Source organism: Lolium rigidum, chromosome 7 (assembly GCF_022539505.1).
Source record: "Lolium rigidum isolate FL_2022 chromosome 7, APGP_CSIRO_Lrig_0.1, whole genome shotgun sequence".
Classification (NCBI taxonomy): domain Eukaryota; kingdom Viridiplantae; phylum Streptophyta; class Magnoliopsida; order Poales; family Poaceae; genus Lolium; species Lolium rigidum.
In genome coordinates, this window is record NC_061514.1 from 325,200,165 (window position 1) to 325,222,767 (window position 22,603).

At 47.0% G+C, this 22,603-nt stretch overlaps 2 protein-coding genes and 1 pseudogene across 2 annotated transcripts; 1 reads left to right on the plus strand and 2 right to left on the minus strand.

The window, feature by feature from the left end:
• Positions 1–7,132: 7,132 nt before the first annotated feature.
• Positions 7,133–9,346, minus strand: LOC124679115 (proline-rich protein 4-like). The gene is made up of 3 exons (XM_047214937.1): positions 9,181–9,346; positions 8,703–9,079; positions 7,133–7,661 (listed from the first exon to the last, which is right to left on the minus strand). The coding sequence occupies exons 1-3, from the start codon at positions 9,329–9,331 to the stop codon at positions 7,344–7,346; spliced, it is 846 nt and encodes a 281-aa protein (XP_047070893.1). The 5' UTR covers positions 9,332–9,346; the 3' UTR covers positions 7,133–7,343.
• A 3,173-nt stretch (positions 9,347–12,519) lies between these two features.
• Positions 12,520–14,402, minus strand: LOC124677202 (extensin-like). The gene is made up of 2 exons (XM_047213202.1): positions 14,246–14,402; positions 12,520–14,147 (listed from the first exon to the last, which is right to left on the minus strand). The coding sequence occupies exons 1-2, from the start codon at positions 14,394–14,396 to the stop codon at positions 12,736–12,738; spliced, it is 1,563 nt and encodes a 520-aa protein (XP_047069158.1). The 5' UTR covers positions 14,397–14,402; the 3' UTR covers positions 12,520–12,735.
• A 6,082-nt stretch (positions 14,403–20,484) lies between these two features.
• On the plus strand, positions 20,485–22,104 carry LOC124673338 (annotated as a pseudogene).
• The last annotated feature ends 499 nt before the right edge of the window (positions 22,105–22,603 follow it).

Consider the following 22,603-nt stretch of genomic DNA (forward strand, 5'->3'; position numbering starts at 1 on the left):
CAGCACAAGCCCCACGTTGTTCATGCGTTGCTCGTATCGAAGCGCTTTTGATGGCGAGCAACGTAGTTATCATTAGGTGTGTTAGGGTTAGCATTGTTCTTCGTTTAAGCATGCTTACGTAGTGCAACCCTTGCATATCTAGCCGCCCTCACGCCTATCTCAGGTGTGGGGGCGGCACCCGCTTGATCATTATTTAGTAGATCCGATCCGTTACGATTGCTCCTTGTTCTACAAGGATTAGTTTAATATCTGCAATAGTTTGGCCTTACAATGGGGGGAGGATCCGATGGGCACGTAGGGTGGCGTTCGCAAGTCCTAAACGGGATGTTCCTAGAATCAACTTCATGTTGGTTTTCCGGCCTTGTTTAGGATCGGCTTACGAGCACCGTGCGTGGCCGCAAGGCCCAACTCTGGAGTAGGATGATCCGGTTATGCGGTGAAAACCCTAAATCGTCGTAGATCTCATTAGCTTCATCTTGATCAAGCAGGACCGCCAAGTATTCGTGCACCCCGTACGGATCATGGGTGGATCGGCTCTTTGAGCCGATTCACGAGATAACCTGAGAGCCGATCGAGGCTCGTATTTAATGTTTACATGTATGCCCTGCAGGAAACTAAGCGAGGCAACCTCATCACCTTCCTGACCAGGTATAGGTCAGGTGGCACGCCCTTGCACTTCGCAACGCCGCGTGTGACCGGAAGAGCATTGCGGGCCGTCGCTCGGAGGGGTCTCAGCCAGCCGCAGCTCTAGGCTCCCCCCGGCTCTACAGTGTTGACAAGGCCGCTGCCCGCCGGTGGGTTTTGGCAGTCAACAGGTATACCGGTATCACTCGTTCTTTGCATATTATGGTTGCTGGATACTTGTATATACTTGTTTAGTTTCTTTGAGTGGATTTCTAATGAGAGGGAGATGATATTTGGGGAAGTGCTGCCTGAAAACAGATTCTGGACTGTTACTAAAAAAATTCGTGCGCACAGCCAGAACGTTATTTTGAGCTGCCAATTTTTGTGCATATTCCCCAGGTTGTTATCTAACTTTCATTAGTTGAACACTTTTCGAGCTGAGCAACTTAAGAATTTCTTTAAAATCGATTATTGTACTGTTGTCAAGTTTTGGCAGATTTCTGCCATCTTGCTTTTCTGTGTTTCTTTTAGTTTTCATTTTCTTATTCTTACTTTGTTTCTTTCCTAAAACACAAAAAGACCAAAAATATTTCTGTTTGTTTCTCTTCACCACTTGTTTATTTTAGTTTCTTGCTTTTATCTTGCTTTATTTGCTATCGTTGGTTTGCTATAAGAAAATCCAAAAAGATTTTGCTTTGTTTGCTTGTTTCCTTTTGTTCTTGTTTCCAAATTCGAAAACACCAAAAATATTTGCTGTTTTTCTTTGTTTTTGTAAAGTTCATGATGAGTTCAATGGTCTTCGGTGGCTGGAGCGTGGTTTTCATTCCATATTATTCAAGCTACACAAGTGAAAAAGCAATAATGACGATATACGACGATCCGATTGTGGTGAGAGGCTGGTATGAACTCTATTTGTTTTTATTTTTGTACATATACTCATCCATGTGAGCGTGCTTAGTTGGTTCATGTGAGGTATATGTCATTTAAGAAAGTCTAGTAGTTCATGTTCTCTCATGATTAGCTCCAATTTATTAATATGAGTAGCATGTCATAAATATTTGCTTGCATTGCTTTATTCATAGATAGGTATGACATTGTGGTATCCTCCTCTAAATAATTTTCTTGAATCTACTTGGCACATGCAAGCGCATGCATATGACTGAACAAAATGTCAATTAAGCCTCGATGATTTACTTTACCTCAGAGTTCTTGTATCACTTTTATGCCTCCGTTAATTTATTTTTGTCGCAAGCATGATTATGACGGTTACTGCTCTCTTGATTGTCGCTTCCCGGCCTATTGCTAGCCTTCACTTTTACCGAGCGGGAACGCTGCTCGTGCTTCCAAACACATTGAAACCAAGTTATTCCGGAGTGTCCACCATAAATACCTATGCATGGCATTTCAAACCATTCCAAGTAAATTCTCATGTGCTACCTTTAAACCTTCAAAATGCTTCTCAATTTGTGTTAATGTTTCATAGCTCATGAGGAAGTATGTGGTGTTTATCTTTCAATCTTGTCATTTACTCTTGACGGACTTTCATAATGGACTAGTGGCACATCCGCTTATCCAATAATTTTGCAAAAAGAGGTGGCAACGGGGTTCCCAGCCCCAATTAATCAACTTTCATTAATAATTCTCTTCACATGTTTTGCCCTGATTCATCAGTAAGCAACTTAAATTGCAAATAGACACTCCTTCATGGTATGTGATTGGTGGAAGGCACCCGAGGATTCGGTTAGCCATGGCTTGTGTAAGCAAAGGTTGGGGGGAGTGTCATCCATAATAAAACTAAAGTACGTGTGTAAACAAAAGAGAAGAGGGATGATTTACCTTGCTGGTAGAGATAACGTCCTTCATGGGAGCCGCTCTTGAAAGTCCGGTTGACGAGGTAGTTAGAGTACCCACTATCATTCGTTGACAACAACAAACACCTCTCAAAATAATTTTACTCCTGTTTTACAAATGAAAAGCTCTAGCACATGTTAATCCCTGCTTCCCTCTGTGAAGGGTCAATCTTTTACTTTTACATTGAGTCTCCATCCTTTCTTTGAGCACTTTCTTGAGAGCACAACTGTCATTCTTAGTATAATATGGTTGTCCCAAAATGTGATTAATTGTGGTATAACTTTGATGCTTTTATCTTTGATAATCTCTATTTCCAGTCTTCTCATGAACCTCAAAGGTGCCCAAGCATTTATGTTTTGCTGTACAATTACGGGAAAGCGAGATACCACTTTATCATATCATTCTATGAACATTGCAATCCTGCTGATAGACATGATTCATGACGCTCATTATTAATTTGTTGGTACCTTTTCCATGATTGACATAGCTATTAGATGATTTTATTTGCAAGTATCTTATTATGAACTGCGTAAGTACTTGCCATATCATGAGAATATTTACATCGTATGAACAAATGTGTTCGTGAAAGTTCTTTTATCGCACTCAGTTGTCAACTGAATTGCTTGAGGACAAGCAATAAGCTAAGCTTGGGGGGGAGTTGATACGTCCAAAACGTATCCACTTTCCCGAACAATTTTGCTATTGTTTTGCCTCTAATTTGTGTATTTTGGATGCAACTAACACGGACTAACGCTGTTTTCAGCAGAACTGCTCTGGTGTCTCGTTTTTGTGCAGAAATCCAACTTTCAGGAAAATCCTCGGAATTTATGCGAAAGGTCCTATTTTCCCAGAATACTTACGGAGCCAGAAGGGCAAGCCAGGTGGGGGCCCGAGGGCCCCACACACTAGGCCGGCGCGGCCCAGGAGGGGCCCTCGCGGCCCTAGTGTGTGGCGGCCTCGGCCGGCCCTCGACGCCCTCCTTCGGACTACTTATTGCCTTCGACCTAAAAACGCACGGGAGGAAGTCAAAACTCGCCAGAAGCCATCAGTACGCCGCCACCGTCGCGAAACTCCGTCTCGGGACCAGAAACTCCGTTCTGGCACTCCGCCGGGACGGGGAATTGGAGGAGATCATCGCCATCATCATCACCGACGCCTCTCCATCGACCAGCCATGTTTCCCCCATCCATGTGTAAGTAATTCCCCTGCTGTAGGCTGAAGGGGATGGTAGGGATTGGATGAGATTGGTCATGTAATAGCATAAGATTGTTAGGGCATAGTGCCTAGTGTCCGTAATTGGTACTTTTATGATATTGTTGCAACTTGTTATGCTTAATGCTTGTCACTAGGGCCCGAGTGCCATGATCTCAGATCTGAACATGTTATCGATTCATTATGATATTCATTGCTTTATGATCTTACCTGCAAGTTGTATACACGTGTTGCTGTCCGGAGCTCGAGGCCCCAAAGTGACAGAAATTGGGACAACCGAAGGGGATGGCGGTGACATGAGGATCACATGTGTTCACGGAGTGTTAATGCTTTGCTCCGGTGCTCTATTAAAAGGAGCACCTTAATTTCCAGTAGATTCCCTATAGACCCGGCTGCCACCGGCTGGTAGGACAAAAGATGTTGTGCAAGTTTCTCATTGTGAGCATGTACGACTATATATGGAACACATGCCTATTGATTGATTAGTACTTGGATACCGTTTTATTATTATCTGCAAATGCCCTGCTTTAATTGTTACATGAGTTTCTCTCATCCATGCAACGCCCGTTCATCCATCCATGTGCCTACAGTATTTTAATCCTGCTGTTTATTATAATCACTACTGCTGTCTTTGTTACTCTGCTGCTGTTATTTTACTACTCGCTATCGCTATAAAGCTGACACTATCGATAAATTCTTGCGAGCAAGTCTGTTTATAGGTGCAGCTGAATTGACAACTTCGCTGTTAAGGCTTTCAAGTATTCTTTGTCTCCCCTTGTGTTGAATCAATAAATTGGGTTTTACTTCCCTCGAAGACTGTTGCGATCCCCTATACTTGTGGGTCATCAGATCCCTAGTTGGCTACGTTCTCCATGCTCTACCCCGGTCTAAGTCAGAATTTTGGCAGCATCTCCCCGCTGCTCTTCCGATACACGTCTCGCAAAAAGCCGAGAGGATGTGCATCCAGAGAACAACGGGGAGGCGCTGCCGAAATTCCGACACGGACCGGAGTAGAACATGGAAAACGTACCCAACTACGCATCCGCAAACTTTCCCGTAAATGCCGCAAGCATTGCGGTTCAAAATATGCTGACCACTAATGCATATTTATCCGTGTAACGCTTGCGGACGGGAAGTGACACCTAGGTTACGCAAATTGACTTGGAAAATGAATCTAGTGACATAAAAAAATGCGGAGAAGGGGATGCGAAGTTTTAGCTCACCCTCGGCGGCCGGAGAGAATCGCGTGGCGATGTCAAACTCCTGTGTGGCGATGTCGATGGCCGGAGAGAATCACGTCAAGATCCCGTGTCGTCACGTCGGGGTGCTCACGCCGGTGCCTATTCAAAACAATAAACAAAATAGTCAATAAATTTGCAAGTAACAATTTACCCTAAGTAACAATTTTATTTATAAGTAGCAATTTATCCTAACTAACTAACTAACTAACAACTGGCTACATAACTAACAACTAGCAATTTACCCTAACTAACAACTAGCAATTTACCATAACTAACTAACAACTAACAAACTAACTAAGCAAAAAAAATGCATACCTTTAATATGGAGCTCCCCATGGAGCCGACCGGTGAGGGGAGAAGAGGGTCGGGCGACGCGGCTGCGGGAGGAGGGGGCCGGGGCGGTGTGCTGTGGGAGGAGGGGGCCGACACGTTGTGTTGCGGGAGGAGGGGGCCGGGGCGGCGCGGTGTGCTGCGGGGGAGGGGCGGCGCGGTGTGCTGTGGGGTGAGGCTGGCGGTGGGCGGCGCGGTGGGCTGCGGGGGCCTGAATATATGATCCCTGGTACACTAGTAGAAAAAGGTCCTTTAGTCCCGGTTCATAACGGGTTTTAGTCCCAGTTGTGCAACCGGGACTAAAGAGTCGAGATTAAAGGCCCCCCTTAGTCCCGGTTGCTTACGAACCGGGACTAAAAGTCCATCCACGTGGGTTCGGTGCGTCGGGGGAAAATGTCTTCAGGTGAATTTTTCTAAAAAAATTTCCACTCCATTTTTCTATTTTTTTCAGAATTTCTATTATTTCAGTTATTTGCATAGTTTAGTCTCTATCTCTAAATGCACTTATCTCTAGTCAAATTACTTACTCGTGGTCAAACTTCCTGCTCGGTCACCCATTCTCCCACTACTCTAGCACTAGCACGCTTAACTTCCGAGTTCCATCCCATCCCGCATCCAAGTGCTTCGCGCGCATGTATGTGATATACTAGTATCATATCAATCTTATTAACATGTTGGTCGATGTCACATTTCTTTATTGTTTGAATTTCAAATAATTATTTTAATAAACAAAAGTAATGATGCAATAATAATCTTGAATAAACAAATAAACAATAACTTTTTAATTTTTATTATTTTAATTTTTAAATTTTTTTAAATTTTTTTTTGCCAAACCTAAAACCTAAAAAATTGAAAATCTAAAAATTGGGTAAAAGTAATAGTAATCTTTATGAAGGATGCAATTATTAATTTTAGTTTTTTAAAAAATAAAAAAATATAAAATACGTAATTTATAGTAAAAACTAAAATCTTCCTGCTTTCGTATTTTCATTTGGAATTTTGAGAATCTAAAATTTGGCTAACCAGGAAAATCCCGGTGAATTCGGATGTAACTTTTTCCCACGATGATTTTGTTATATTATTCGTTTTTCCCGACTCGTATGCAAAAGTTAATGCAATTTTACCATTTTTCAAACCTTTTTTGCAAAAAAAAGTGAATATTCGAATTTTTTAATTTCACCGAATAGTAGGTTCCATAACATACAAGAATCTGAAAACATTTTATTTTTTAAAAGGTGATCCAAGAGGGGAGGGGGGGGTGAAGGGTGCGTGGGGAGTAAAACCAGAAAAACCTCGGCCGTAGCCCACCATAACCCTTTAGTCCCGGTTGCCGGAGCATTAGTCGCGGTTCACGAGTAGAACCGAGACTAAAGACCCGATTAGTCCCAGATTAAAATATTTGGGGACTAATGGGTTGGGATGGAAGACATTTTTTTTCTATTAGTGGTAGCTGCCATTGTTTTGACGTGAATGCCATGAGCTGTGTATGACGGTCCAACGCACACGCTTGCCTGATAAGTTCGAGTCACATGTACAGACCACCGACACACAACTTCAGGACTGATTCCCAGAATACATCACGATGATACATGATCCAATCACCACAATTTAATTTGACAGGAAGTGAAGACGATTTTAAACAACCATGCACTCGCAAAGCCATTGCGCTTGGCATATCCCTCGACAGTCCTCTCGGCTAGTACTCAGTTATGCACAGGGCTAAACGGAAAAACCCGAGCTAGCTTTCGTTTAAAACTTTAGGTATGACTCGAATAATTTCATTCATAATCACTTGTTGCACAAAAAAACACACCGATACAACATACCTTACATAATAAATAAACACACCAACCTCCCAAACATTTTGCCACTCCCCTAAAAAAACATTTGGCCACTTGCCGGGGACATACACAACACCCACACACTAATCCCTTAGTACCTTCACTCACAAATTGTTATTCTGAATTCTCGGATACTAACAGGGAAGCCAATGGCACAACCCATGCGTGCAAGCTGATCGACCATAAACAGCAACAACGTCGACCAGTCACTCACTGATCTTACCATGAACAAATCACATCGATTTCAGTGTTGGGCGGGAGCGTGGTAGATCGGAGTTGAAGACGAAGGGTGTCCTCCGCCGTAGGTAGGAGTGGGAGGGACTGGGTGGTAGTCCGGGTGGGGCTGAGGCTTTGGCTCCGGCTTAGGTGGCACAGGCTTCTTGTGGTGAAAGTGGTCGAGGATGTGCTTCTTGATCGGTCCCACAACAGTCATCGACGGCTCCGCATGGTAGATCGGAGTGGAAGGGTGTCCACCTCCACCACCGTACGTGGGAGTGGGAGGTACAGGGTGGTAGTCTGGGTGAGGTTGTGGCTTGGGCTCCGGCTTGGGTGGCACGGGTTTCTTGTGGTGGAAGTGATCCAAGATGTGCTTCTTGATTGGGCCCAACATTGTCGCGGATGGCGTCGCGTGGTATATCGGAGTGGAGGGGTGTCCACCTCCGCCGCCGTATTTGGGGGTGGGTGGGACGGGGTGGTAGTCTGGGTGGGGTTGTGGCTTGGGCTCTGGCTTGGGTGGCACGGGTTTCTTGTGGTGGAAGTGCTCGAGGATGTGCTTCTTGATCGGGCCCAACATTGTGGCGGATGGCGTCGCATGGTATATCGGGGTGGAGGGGTGTCCACCTCCGCCGCCGTATTTGGGGGTGGGTGGGACGGGGTGGTAGTCTGGGTGGGGTTGTGGCTTGGGCTCTGGCTTGGGTGGCACAGGTTTCTTGTGGTGGAAGTGCTCGAGGATGTGCTTCTTGATCGGACCCAACATTGTGGCGGATGGCGTCGCATGGTATATCGGGGTAGAGGGGTGTCCACCTCCGCCGCCGTATTTGGGGGTGGGTGGGACGGGGTGGTAGCCTGGGTGGGGTTGTGGCTTGGGCTCTGGCTTGGGTGGCACGGGCTTCTTGTGGTGGAAGTGCTCAAGGATGTGCTTCTTGATCGGGCCCAACATTGTCGCGGATGGCGTCGCGTGGTAGATCGGGGTGGACGGGTGTCCACCTCCGCTTCCGTAGGTGGGGGTGGGTGGGACGGGGTGGTAGTCTGGGTGGGGCTGCGGCTTGGGCTCCGGCTTCGGTGGCACTGGCTTCTTGTGGTGGAAGTGCTCGATGATGTGCTTCTTGATCGGACCCAACATTGTCGCGGATGGCGTCGCGTGGTATATCGGGGCTGAGGGGTGTCCTCCTCCGCCTCCATAGGTAGGGGTGGGTGGAACTGGGTGGTAGTCTGGGTGGGGCTGCGGCTTGGGCTCTGGCTTTGGTGGCACTGGCTTCTTGTGATGAAAGTGCTCTAAGATGTGTTTTTTGATTGGACCCAACATGGTCTCTGATGGCTCGGCATGGTAGATCGGAGTGGACGGGTGTCCGCCTCCGCCACCATATGTGGGGGTGGGAGGGACTGGGTGGTAGTCTGGGTGAGGTTGGGGCTTGGGCTCCGGCTTTGGTGGCACGGGCTTCTTGTGATGAAAATGCTCGAGAATATGCTTCTTCATCGGCCCGCACATAGTCACTGACGCGCACTCTGGTGATGCGGTGGCAGTCTTGGCGCCAGCGACGACCCCGTAGGTGGTTCCTCCGGAGACGGGGACGACCTTGGACGGCTCCTGCCCGGTACACGGCGTGTTGGAGGCGGCGCTGTGAAGCTGGGCAACGCAGTCGGCGCCCTGGAGGTTAGCCGCGAGGGGGACGCTGAATGCGCCGGTGCTGTCGAGGCCGCCCACCGCCTTGCTCTCGTAGTCGCCGTGGACGTTCTTGCACTTGATCGCCACCTTAAGACCTGAGGAGCGTCGATAGCAGCAGAGATAACGGTGAGCTCCACAAATAAAAGTGCGCGCGCGCGTGCCATTGACACCTAGCGAGCTTAGCTTATTTACTTACCTTTGAAAGCTTCCTCGGCCTTCATGTTCTTCCTGGTGCAGTCGGCGCACTTGGCCAGGCCGACGACGACGGACGCCGCCTCTGCATTGGCCACGGCGATCGCCAGCATAAGGGCGCAAACGCCGAGCAGAAATGCTCCCGGAGCTGCCATGCCTGAACCTCAGAGTAAAACTACTTGCTCTCAGAGCAGCTCGATGGATGGATGAATGCAACATGGGGATGCATGGTTTATATAGGCGCAAGAGCGCATCAATCGACACCAGCTCGTTCGATGATTTGGCAGCGCAAAGGGATGGTCGGCGCAGTGATGCGTGACAACGAGAGACGGGCTAATTCGCGTTTGGCGCGCCGAAATTTTAGCTGGCGAATTAGTTATTATTGTGTCCACTGCGGCATCTGCATGGATCGTCGATTTGATCCACGTCATTAATCGGTCGCTGGACATGCATATGCATGTCAGGATGAGCCGGTATACCTTTGTGCTTCGAGTAGGGAGGAGACGCGACACGCCTCCGCTGGTGCCTACACTGATTCGTTTGTTCCTGCGTGCGCGGTGCGCCTACCGAGCATTTATGTAACAGCCAGCAGCGTGTATAATGCTATGACGCTTTCGTAGAGCCTTGCTTTTGCTAGTGGATAGCTGAATTAAAACTCAAAACATCTACAGATACTACTTCCACCTTGCTAAAAATATAGTGTATATAACTTTTTTGGAATCAAACGATGTAAGCTTTGACCAAACTTATAGAAAAGATATCAACATCTAAAATATGAAATTAACACCATTAGATTTATCATGATGTATATTTTCATAAGGTGTACATTTGGTCATGTAAATATATAAAAAATTATCAATAAATTAAGTCAAACTTTACATCATTTAACTTTTCAAAATCTTATATGCACTACATTATGACGAGGAGGGAGTACACTCATTGCCATAGCCCATAGGCCATAATAAGGCGATTCACGTGTGGACAGAATGTATGCAATCTTCAGCAAATTATTGGAGGAGCAACAACAACTCAAGGTATTTTCTGAAATTGCAATCGTATGCACTTGAGCTCAATCCTGTCAAATTAAACTGACCTGGCAATTATGTCATTGAGGCGTCATGGTGAATTAATTATGAGCTATCATGGTTATTTGCCTCTGAGATGATAGAGAAAATGAAGAGCGGTGATAGTTATGCTAGACAGTTTAATAATAGAGTTTTGATGTGGTTCTATGGAGCCCATTGTGTGCCAAGAGGTTGATATCACAACAACTGTATTTTGTGGTATATGGGTTGCATTGGAGAAGCAGTTTTCTGTTAAATCAAATAAAATGCAGGCCACTCTTGTATTATGGAGGAACTCACTAGCCTGAAGCCGGGCACACCGCTTGTAACTGATTATGCATAGTGAGGTCAAATGTTTATGTTTATATAAATATATGCATTATTGTCACCTTTTCTGGCCTGACGATAATAATGATTTGGCCATCCAGCAAAAATGGTTTGAGTCTCTCGTAGGCAAGCTCATTTTTTATGGAATATTTTTTTTACACAGTTTTGATGGACTAATTAAACCAGGATATATGTCAATCTCCAACCTCAACTCATTTTTTTGATCATGAGATGCACCATCTTTGTCCATCATGTGCGCCTCCACTCTGTTTACCTGGATATATTACATGCGGTAAGTACTACTCCCTCCGATCCATAAGAAGTGTCGGATTTGTACTAAGCTTCCGACACTATTATGGATCGAAAGAGTACCTGTTTCCCATGCTTATCATTTTTCTCGCGACCCAAATGAAGAGCCAGACCGCCTCCCAGGAAAACCTAGCCCCTCCTCCACACCCACCTCCTTCATTGATCAGTTCCCCCTCCTCTGGTCGATCTCGATGATGTCTGGAGGGGTGCGGAACCCGATCTATGTGGGGAACTTTTAATAAATGTAGTGTTTTCAGTAGATTAGATTTTTTATCTGTAGATTAGATTATGGAGTTGGTAGCAGTCTACTTTTTGGCCTCCTTGCCTCAGTGGAGATGGCCTCGTATAAAATAAATGACCTCCGACCATCATTCGGTCACGATATCTCCTTCCCAACGTCAATAGTGGCATTGGAAAATTACAAATCTCTAGGTATGGGTCTTCAGATCTTGCTTCACCAAATTGATTTTGGATATTTTCTCATGATTTTCGCGAGAAGGATTACTGTTGCAATTTTTGTCTCGTCTGCTACGTCCTAAATAATGGTGATTCGTCTTCTCGGTTCCCCAATAACATCGAACATGTTGTTCGGTTGTTTTTTCCTGTCATGCTGGTGTTGGTACTCTTCCCGATGTTCATTGACTACTTTAATGGTTGCACGCATGCGCTTGACCTTGGCGTTGCAGCTCAAATTGAAATTATGGGAGAACCTTCATTGCTAATTGTATGTTTATGGTTCGAAAAAGAAAAGATTATGTCATGAAAAAAAGAGTTTGGCGACTTCTAAGATTTTTTTTAGACTTTATTATTTGTAATCATTGGAGATAACTCTTGTATCTCTAAATGTACTATTTATTACTATAATTATATGTTGTATTGATGGTCAAAAAAAAATATCACAACCCGCGTCGCCTTCTATCATGAGCCTATGCCGAGCAAAGGCAAAGAGCACCTTCTTGTAAGACTGACTCATGGGCCTTGCTCATTCCACGTTCCCGGGGGTTGGTGGGAAGGGGGTCTAGTTATATAAAATATTCAAATATTATATTGCATCCTTTATGAGTTTATCTAAAGGTTTTCATTACGGTTTGTAGTGATTCATATTATCACAAAAACATATGTCATATATACTTCCGATTTTCTCCACCAGAATTTTATAAAGGGGTGATTCAACACATTTATTGTTCTCTAAAATCTCTGAAGTTTTTCGCATATGAGCAACTATGCATGAGACAATAACCATCGTGTGTTATACCATTTATTTTTTATTTTTCCACTAAGTTTGAAGGAGTTCAAAAGGCAAACAAAATATTACTTTTACCTCATGGTTTTTTGGGAGATTCTCAAGGTGAAACAAGAATCATGGTACCATACATATGATAACAAATTATCAAGATGATACACAGAAGTACACTTTAATACAATCTCATTTGCATTCAACAATTCTGGCCTGCGGGAACTTTTTTCTTTATTGTTGAATATAAATGTCGGTATTACTTGATTATTAGGCAATTCTCATCTACTGAATCGAAATATTAATAGATTTGAAAATTGTTTCATAACAGAACCAGCTCCTAAAGGAGATGTGTATAACTTAGACCCAATTAAATAAATTCACTCATATTTCCAAAAAAACACACCGATATTACAAGCCTTGGCAAAGAAACACACATTACCCGTACATTTCCTTGAAATCCCTCTATCCTTCATAACTGTTATTCTGAACTTTGAGTTCCGAGGATACTTAAGAAAAGGGGGCAGAGAACGGTAGAAATACCAAAACCCACCGTGCATGCAACTGATCATAAATAGCAACGGTGTCGATCACTCACTGATCTGAACATGAAACCATATAGATTTCAGTGCTGGGAAGGAGGGTGGTAGATCGGGGTCGAGGGGTGTCCACCTCCGCTGCCATAGGTGGGGGTGGGAGGAACGGGGTGGTAGTCGGGGTGGGGCTGTGGCTTGGGCTCTGGCTTGGGCGGCACAGGCTTTTTGTGGTGGAAGTGTTCTAGGATGTGCTTCTTGATCGGTCCCAACATGGTCTTTGACTCTGCGTGGTAGATCGGAGTAGAGGGGTGTCCACCTCCTCCTCCGTACGTGGGGGTGGGAGGGACTGGGTGGTAGTCTGGATGAGGTTGTGGCTTGGGCTCCGGCTTTGGCGGCACAGGCTTCTTGTGGTGGAAGTGGTCAAGGATGTGCTTCTTGATCGGTCCTAGCATGGTCTTTGACGGCTCTGCATGGTAGATCGGAGCGGAGGGGTGTCCACCTCCTCCGCCGTAGGTGGGGGTGGGAGGGACGGGGTGGTAGTCCGGGTGAGGTTGTGGCTTGGGCTCTGGCTTTGGCGGCACGGGCTTCTTGTGGTGGAAGTGGTCAAGGATGTGCTTCTTGATCGGGCCCAACATGGTCTGCGATGGCTCCGCATGGTAGATCGGAGCCGAGGGGTGTCCACCTCCTCCACCGTAGGTAGGGGTGGGAGGGACGGGGTGGTAGTCGGGGTGGGGCTGGGGCTTGGGCTCCGGCTTTGGCGGCACGGGCTTCTTGTGGTGGAAGTGATCAATGATGTGCTTCTTGATCGGACCCAGCATGGTTTTAGACTCCGCGTGGTAGATCGGACTCGAGGGGTGTCCACCTCCACCACCATAAGTGGGAGTGGGAGGGACGGGGTGATAGTCGGGGTGGGGCTGGGGCTTGGGCTCCGGCTTTGGTGGCACAGGCTTCTTGTGGTGGAAGTGATCAATGATGTGCTTCTTGATCGGACCCAACATGGTCTTAGACTCCGCGTGGTAGATCGGAGCGGAGGAGTGTCCACCTCCACCGCCATAAGTGGGAGTGGGAGGGACAGGGTGATAGTCTGGGTGCGGCTGCGGCTTGGGCTCTGGCTTGGGCGGTACGGGGTGATAGTCTGGATGGGGCTGCGGCTTGGGCTCTGGCTTGGGCGGTACGGGCTTCTTGTGGTGGAAGTGCTCCAGAAAGTGCTTCTTGATCGGCCCGCACATAGTCACGGACGCGCATTCTGGCGACGCTGCGGTAGTCTTGGCGCCGGCGACGACACCGTAGGTGGTGCCCTCGGAGACAGGGACGACCTTGGACGGCTCCTGGCCAGGGCACGGAGCGTTGGAGGCAGCATTGTGGAGCTGCGCGACGCAGTCGGCGCCGTGGAGGTCGGCGGCGAGAGGCACGCTGAAGGCGCCGGTGCCGTCTAGGCCGCCCACCGCCTTGCTCTCGTACTCGCCGTGGATGTTCTTGCACTTGATCGCCACCTGAAGACCTAGGGTGCGTTCATGGCAGCAGAGACAAGAGGATGAGCAAGGTATGTAAGGCCGATGTAGATGTGCATTTGACACGTACATTAACGAGCAAGCTTACCCTTGAAAGCTTCCTCGGCCTTCATGTTCTTCCTGGTGCAGTCGGCGCACTTGGCCAGACCGACGACGACGGACGCCGCCTCGGCATTGGCGACGGCGATCGCCAGCAGGAGGGCGCAAAGGCCGAGCACAAGTGCTCTGGGAGCTGCCATGCTTGAACCTCTTCTCCACTTGCCTGCTGTGTGGACTAGTGAAGTATGAGCTTGATGGATGGATGAATGGAACAGGCAGGAGACGCATCGTTTAAATAGGCATAATCCGCAATGATCGACACAGCTCGATCGACCTGGCTATGCATGCGAGAGGCAGGGTTGGCCGGCGCAGTGAAGCGTGACAACGAGAGGCGTTTGGCGCGCCGAACTTTCAGACGCAAAATTAATACCGTGCGCCTGCCCACTGCACCGCGTGCATTCGAATGGATCGGTACAAGTTGCCACTCCGGCCACGTACGTCGATAATTGCGCGCGCGCCCGGTTGGTGCTGATCGACCCGGTGGCCGCGTACGCGCGTCTGTATGTTTGTAGGTACCACATACACACCGTGTACGTCTCGCGCGCGGCACATGCACATGCTAGCACTCACAAGTACCCTTTGCTGGGTGCTAATGGGTGCTGGTAGTGTGTGGCGTTGGATCGACATGCTGAATGGTTGTAAAGTGCTCGTCCTCTTCTGGGAGTAGTAGTGAAGTGAACTTGCGGCAGTACAATAAACAGTACTCCACTTTGTTTTCATTAAACACAAGGGCAGTACTTCCACTCTGCAGAGACCATCTCTTTTTCTCTTCTTCTTGAGCCGTGCAAATAATAGGGCGTGCAGTTTGTGGATTCCAGAAGAAGTAGTTGAGAATATGCAATTAATACTTGAGAATATTCTAGAAGATTCTGTAAATATTGATGGGGAGGGAGATCTCTGGAAAAAAGTGATTGATTCTAAATATAACACACACACATAAAAACCCTAAACATTTTGTCATGTCAGGGCACCTATAATGGGGTGATGTCAGTCTTTCCTTAGAGATGCCACGTTAGATTTTTGCTTAGTTAGAGGAGAGGGAATGAAGAGAGAGAAGGTTGTCTTCCCTTAGTTAAGGGATCATCTCTTATAAAATAAGGGAAGACTATTTTCTCCATTATATCACATACGTCTTCCCTTAGCAACAAATTTCCTACCAAAATTTAATTATTCATATTAATTGCTAGAGATGGCTGTAAGAGATAATGCATTGTATGACTTATATCTAATGTCTTCTCTAGCTGATGTGGCGGGGTAAGAGAAGACATGCCTTCTCTACCATTGTACATGCCCTCATGCTATTTAACCATCCAATTTTTGGAAGGGTGTGATGTGGGCTTATAGAGCTGTTAAAATAGGATATAAATGGCAAGTGGGAAATGGTAGTTATGTAAAGTTTTGGGAGGACATTCGGTTTAACAATTCTCCTTTATAGTTACCCAATACTGAGAGATCTATTTTGTCTCTAATCAAGAAACTCACACCATTGCTGATCTTTGGGATGGTAATGAGATTAGAGGTACTTTTGGGAGAACCTTTACTAGTAAAATGGTGATCCAATGGCAAGAGATCTTGGAAATGGCTAAACCATTTCTTTGTCTGAAGAAGAGGATCAACTTATCTTGCAATATAATTCAAAAGGAATTTACTCCTCTAGTTCACTTTATGTTGTTATTAACTTCAGAGGGATTAAGCTTGTCTATTTACCTTCTATTTGGACTTCAAAAATTCCTACTAGAGTACAAATCTTTATGTGGCTTTTCTCTCAAAATAAGATTATGACTACAGATAATCTTAGGGCTAGGTGTATGGCTAAATCCATGGAATGTGAGATGTGTAAAGAATTTGAATATGCTAGACATCTTATGTTTGAATGCATAGTTTACTGAGTCTTTTGAAAGGATGTTGTTGAATTTTTTGATATTCTCGTTTTGAATTTCGAATTAGTTGCTTCCAAATGGCTCTATAACAAGAGATCTATACATTTTACCGTACTTACTTCTGCTGTCCTGTGGAGGCTATGGATTAATAGAAACAATCTTTTCTTTAAAAAAGGTTATTTAGATTAACATAAAACAGCTGTGGCGTTTGGTGCTCTCTTTCCTTCGAGATTGGAAGAGGCCTTTCAAAGAACTAGAAGGAGGCAGAGTCAATTAGTTCATGGACCGGTTGCTTGTTATCCCAAAAAGAAAACTTTGTACTTCCAGTGGGGTGACCTTGTAGGGGTTCGCAACAGAAAATAAAAAATCTAACTTATCGCAAACTCTACTACGCCTAAAATCTATCCATGTAGTAATGCAGTAACGAAGATGATATCGGTGACGTACCCTCATAAACTGATAAAGGTTAATGTTCCGCTAGAATGTGGTTGTTGTAGACGTGCTATCGTCGCCGACCTCAAGGTCATGTAGAAGTCCTCTCCCACGATGTCGAGTGCCGCAAGTGCAGCACCTCGTAGTTTCACACACGTACGATGCTCAACTCTCTCCCGGCTCCGATCCAGAGAAGTTGCAGAAGTAGATCTCCTGGATCCGGATCCCATCAGTTCTTCGGGAAACCGTGCGGAGAAAAAAACTAGCGAAAGATATTTCTCTATTTAATTGTGTGTACAATTTACCCCATATGAGTCTTATTATATATGGGCAAAGGGGCTGAATACTTCATAAGGGGGCAAGGTGGGACAAAATAGGAGGAGGTGGGGAGGCAGCCGGTTGGTCGGCCCTTGGCCAAGCCGCGCGCCCCCTCCCCCTCCCCTGATCAGCCTGGATGGACCAGCCCACTTGGCCAGGCCGGCCACCCCTCCATTCCTTCCCCATGGGCCCCTTTCCATATGGGGCCCAATAAAGATAGGGAGGCCCTTTTAATTAAATAAACATATTTTTCAATAAATAAATATATTTTAGTATGTTAAATCATTTAATTAATACATTAAACATATCATTTAATTGCCTTTTGTCCGAGACACCTCCCGAACAATTCCGAACAACCTTCAGACATCTTAGGAACCCTATTCCAGATATGTCTCTCAATTCCGATGAATCCAAAACTATCTCGAGTTTTGTTGAACCCTAAAATGTGTTACCCTACGGCTCGGGAATAACACAAACATGATCCGGGACAATTTATCCGGTCAATTGATCACTAGGGTGTCTGGATAACCACGGTAATCTCTATGCATTCCATGAATATATAATCGTAGTTTGAACCATTACATTGAGTCTTATTCCTTTTGTTCACTCGATAGCGGCACTCATCTGAGACATGATCGTTGGTATCAAAATACCTAGTTCGGGCTCATTACTGACAAGGCTATCTCAACCCGTTCGCATGTGATTCCATCCTTATGACCTAGTCATATGCTCCGCAACTTTCGTGGATGTAATCTCTCCAAGTGGTCCCTTTGCATCTTTCCGTCACATGGACAAAAATAATCCCGCTCTTGATCCACTCAACCATCCCATTGTAATACCAAACTACACCTTTATGATCATCCTGTTACGGTGTGTCAATTGATGCAGCCAAGGCAGCCTCCGGTTATAGTGATTAGATACGTTCTCACGGTTTAAGGATTAAGTTACTATGCACTTTATAAACATCCTAACATTGAACTTCATGTGACATTATCGTGTTACAATACTTATGTCATGGGTATATCCATCATATCAATCATCCAATCAATATGATCTCATTGTCAATGACATGTATGTCCATGATCGGGAAAAGGTCGATCAACTATTGATCTCAATGAACTAGTTATGCACAAGTGTACGTGCTTACTAGGGACTCTTTGTTTGTTTACAATACCACATGTGTATTAATGTTTCCTCTTAATACAGTTATAGCATGGCACGAAACTAATTATGAACATTTGACATATAATAATAAATACTCATGATCATTTTTAGACTACACCATCACAACACACATCTCAGATGAGCAGCCAGCCACATCAGACACACATGAATCCTTACCACCGACCACAATGGGAGAATCAGCTTCATCATGCTCGGCTGGTTCTGAGGAATTGGCGAGAGCAAAGGCTTCCACCCAAAGCTTCCAATAGCTCCCAGAGGGTTGAGACTTCATTAGTCCAGCCCTGCACAGCGGCGACCAAGTCGCGAAGAGGCTGGAACACCTCCTCTAATTGAGCAGCGAACATAGCCTACAACTCAGCGCTTACCTCCTCTGCTTGGGCTGCGAGGAGAGGCTGCAACAGCCGCAGGTGCGCCCGGAACAGCCACAGAGTCGCTCTTATGAGCAACCACAGATGCCCAGGAGCGATGTGGTACCGGACGTGAGCCACCGCATGGGATAGCAGTGGCCAGCCGACGTGTCGCTCGCACGACAAGGAGGCACTGGTGGAGAGCAGCCATGGCCATCAGGACGGCGCGCCTTGCAATCTGTTTCACGGTGCCCAGAGAGCCGGCAACCAAGGCACCGGACAGAGCCACAACATTCTGCAACGAAATGGTCCGCCGCCAAGCAACGGAAGCAGAGGCCAAAGGTCCTCCGCTTGAAAGCGTGGGAGGGTCCGGTTTCCTTCCTAGCAGGCGGGGCAGGCGCCTTCCCTGGCCTCGAGCGTCTCCTCCCCCAACCACCTCCCAAACCCGCTTTGTAGGCCCCAAGGGAGAGCCGGTGACGAGTGTCGATGTGAAATTGGGGAGGGGGAGCTGGGCAGGGGGAGGCGGTAGGAGGACCTCAGAGCACACCCAACGAAGGAAGGGACGGGAGCTCCGTCGTCTCCGGCGAGGGCAGCAGGCGGGGGTGCCAGGGTTGGGGCAGGGAGCGGTGGGACGGGGTGGGGGGGCTAGTGGCCAGGGAGAGGGGGTGGTGGAGGAGGAGGATACCATGGTTGGGAGGGGGGCAGGCGCCGAGTTGCGCAGCGGCATCCGGGGCGGCGGCGCTAGCGCATTGCGTCGCACGAGCTGGGTGCGGGTGCGTTTTCCACTTAAAAATGATGCTTAGCTCATCTTAGCTAAGATACAACATTTGCGTAAAGTTATAGGAAAAAAAAAGTGGCTAGCCCAATCACATGCATCATCAAAACCATTAAATATAGAGATAACCCTTAAAATACAATGCACGCTAAGATACAACCCATTATGATGCCTAAGACTGCTCATAGTGGGGTAATATAGGTGGTAACATCACACATTTCAGGGCATTTTGGTGACATAGCATGACAATAAAGAAAAAAAAAGAGTCTGGTGGTAACTAGCTTATGTTACCATAACATCACACAACCCAAAGCAATATGAGTCTACAATATGATTAATGACACATTGCATGAACCACATCTAAGTTACTATCCACTATGGAGGTAGTAACTTAGACTAATAACATAACTAGTCTAAGTAACTCCACACTATGAGGCTGGTCATAGTGGGGAGTAACTTACACTAGTAACATATGTCATGTTACTAGTCTAGGTTACTACCTTCATAATGGGTAGTAACTTATATGTGGTGTCATGCATTATATCATTTATTATGTTGTAGACTCATCTTGCCTTGAGATGTGTGATGTTATGGTAACATAGCTAGTTACTACCTCCGTTTCAAGGAATAAGGCGTCCTCGTTTTACGAGCTTTTTGTTTGACCAAGAATTACTTCAAATATATAAAGATTATTAGTATGAAATTAGCATCATTACAAAGTGCTTTTCAATACGAATCCAACGGTGCTAATTACATATAATATAATCAAGATTTTGTTGCTTAAATTTTATGGTCAAAGTTCGTCTTGGAATACGCATGCGCCTTATTCCTTGAAACGGAGGTAGTACCACCTCACTCTCTTTCTTCATTTATTAGCATGCCATGTCACCAAACTGCCTTGAGATATGTGATGTTACTAGCTATGTTACTCACACTATGAGCAGTCTGAGCAGCCTAAGTCTCAAGCCTTCTGCATATACTAGTCACCTTAATTAGCATTAGTAATTGGATATATATTAGTAGAGTATTGATGTCAGTTTGTTTTCTTCTGGCGATTTGATGCTTTGCTGGGCAGACCGGGTAAGTCAAAGCTTAGCGAATCAATGTTCTTCGTGATTCGGTTTGCATGCTCCCCCGGTCAATGAAGGAATCAAATCCTCACCCCTGATGCTCGTTAATGGTAATAGATTGATTGCTCCATTATTTACTGCTAAAATGTTTCCCCAGAATTGACATCAAGTCTGTGTTGCTGGCACTTTGTTACTGATTTTTCTTGTTGGAGCTCGGCAGCATGCCGGGAGGAGCAGCGGTGGTCGGCAGCAGCAACGGCAAAGACAGCTACCCGACGACAAGGAGCATCCCGGTGAAGATTTCCAGGCCGCTGCTTCTCTTCGCGGTGCTCGCCACCGGCTTCCTCCTGGCGCCGTCTCTCCTCTTCCTCGGTGGCGGCAGGGCTGCCTCCAGCTACTACGGCCTCCCGAGTCTCCCCGGCCCCGACGTCCTCCTCGCGGCCGTGAGATCGGCGCCGTGCGCGGAGGAGAAGGAGGTGTATCGGTGGTGGGCGCGGCCGCCGTCCAAGAGCGCGTGGCACAACATGAGCGACGAGGAACTTCTGTGGGCGGCGTCGTTCGAGCCCAGGACCGCGCCGCCGCCGTGGCCATCGACGCCGAGGAAGGTGGCGTTCCTCTTCCTGACGCGCGGCCCGCTGCCGCTAGCACCGCTGTGGGAGAGGGGAAGACCACGGCACCGGCGGCACCGCCGCAAGCGGCAGGAAGCTATTCTCCGTGTACGTCCACACCACCCCGGGGTACCGCCTAGACTTCCCGCCGTCGTCGCCGTTCCACCGCCGCCAGGTCCCCAGTAAGGTACGCCACCTAGGCCCTTAGTTTCGGAATATTGCATGACAAGAAAAACTTGGGAAATGCACAAATGCACAGGTAAGGAAGGGCATGCAGCCATAAGTGTCATGCAGCATGGAGATGGAAAAAAGAGAGTAAAAATCTTGGCCGTAAATGCCATGAGCAAGAATCTGTTTTTCCTCAAAAGTATGTACCTCTATTTAAAATAAATACTAGATGTTTTAAATTTAGATTTATGTAAATATTATTTAATATATAGATACATCAAAATTTGGATAAATCACATATACATTTTTTTATGAATGGAGGGAGTGTATTGTTTGCATGACTTGTCATAATAAGAGTTGTGAATTGTCGTTTGAGAATGCAGAATGTGTGTATAAACTTTATGGTTTATGTCGCAGGCCACAGAGTGGGGGATGCCGAGCGTGGTGGACGCCGAGCGGCGGCTGCTGGCGAACGCGCTGCTCGACCTCGACAACGAGCGCTTCGTCCTCGTCTCCGAGTCATGCATCCCTCTCCACCCTCTAGCCACCGTCCACGCCTACCTGACCCGCTCCGCCCACAGCTTTGTCACCGTCGTCGACGACCCGGGCCGAGACGGCCTTGGTCGGTACCCCGCCGGCCTGGCCTCAGAAGTGCCAGTCTCGCGGTGGCGCAAGGGCACGCAATGGTTCGAGCTCCACCGATCCCTCGCCGTGTTCGTGGTCGCCGATGGCCGCTACTACCCGAGGTTCCGGGAGGAGTGCCTGCCGCGGTGCTACGTGGACGAGCACTACCTCCCCACGGTGCTCACAATGGAGGAGCCTGGGAGCCTCGCAAACCGCAGCGTGACCTGGGTCGACTGGAGCCGCGGCGGCGCGCACCCGGCGAGCTTTGGCGCGAGGGATGTGGGGGAGGAGTTCCTGGAGAGGCTCGCGGGGAAGAAGGAGAAGGAGAGGTGTATGTACAATGGGCAGCAGGTGGAGGTGTGTTTTCTGTTCGCCAGGAAGTTCGCTCCTGACGCGTTGCAGAAGCTGCTCCAGCTTTCCACCAGGATCCTCGGATACTAGCCTCTCGGTGCTGGTAGGTGCCGGTTTCAGCCTAGCTATGGATCATACTTCGTACACTGAAAGAGCAATTTAGAGATAGAAATATTTTTGATGTAACAAGGACATGCAGATTTTTTTCTCGATAAAGAGAACTTTTAATAACTAAGACACAACATCATGGTGACAGACACAGAGTTGGCCCCAGATCACGAATGAAGAGTGGAATCATTTGGCTCGGATAGGGCCACCGGAGATGTGGTAGGTTTCGGAGGCAGCGCCGCCAGGGAGACTGCGCTCGTCCATGTCGCTGAAGAGGGCAGCATGGCACACGGGGAGCGACCTCACACCAAGCTCGGCTTCAGCAGCCAAGGTGAGGCAGGGTGAGTTGCGCGTCCCAAAGCCTGGCACCTTATTCTGGTTTGATAACTGGCACCTTATCAAACCAGAATGAGGTCTCCCTGTTGCCCACACGGACGTTTGTGTGCAATGTGTTTGAAAGAGAGACAGATGAGAGTGTAAG

What these genes read in the sequence shown, in the direction of transcription:
- LOC124679115 (XM_047214937.1), bottom strand. Translation starts at nt 9,331, where the DNA reads ATGGCAGCTCCGGGAGCATTTCTGCTCGGCGTTTGCGCCCTTATGCTG. An exon ending in GGCCGAGGAAGCTTTCAAAG is followed by an intron (nt 9,080 to 9,180) that starts GTAAGTAAATAA and finishes GACGCTCCTCAG; the next exon opens with GTCTTAAGGTGGCGATCAAG. An exon ending in CTCACCCAGACTACCACCCA is followed by an intron (nt 7,662 to 8,702) that starts GTCCCTCCCACC and finishes TTCCACCACAAG; the next exon opens with AAACCCGTGCCACCCAAGCC.
- LOC124677202 (XM_047213202.1), bottom strand. Translation starts at nt 14,396, where the DNA reads ATGGCAGCTCCCAGAGCACTTGTGCTCGGCCTTTGCGCCCTCCTGCTG. An exon ending in GGCCGAGGAAGCTTTCAAGG is followed by an intron (nt 14,148 to 14,245) that starts GTAAGCTTGCTC and finishes AACGCACCCTAG; the next exon opens with GTCTTCAGGTGGCGATCAAG.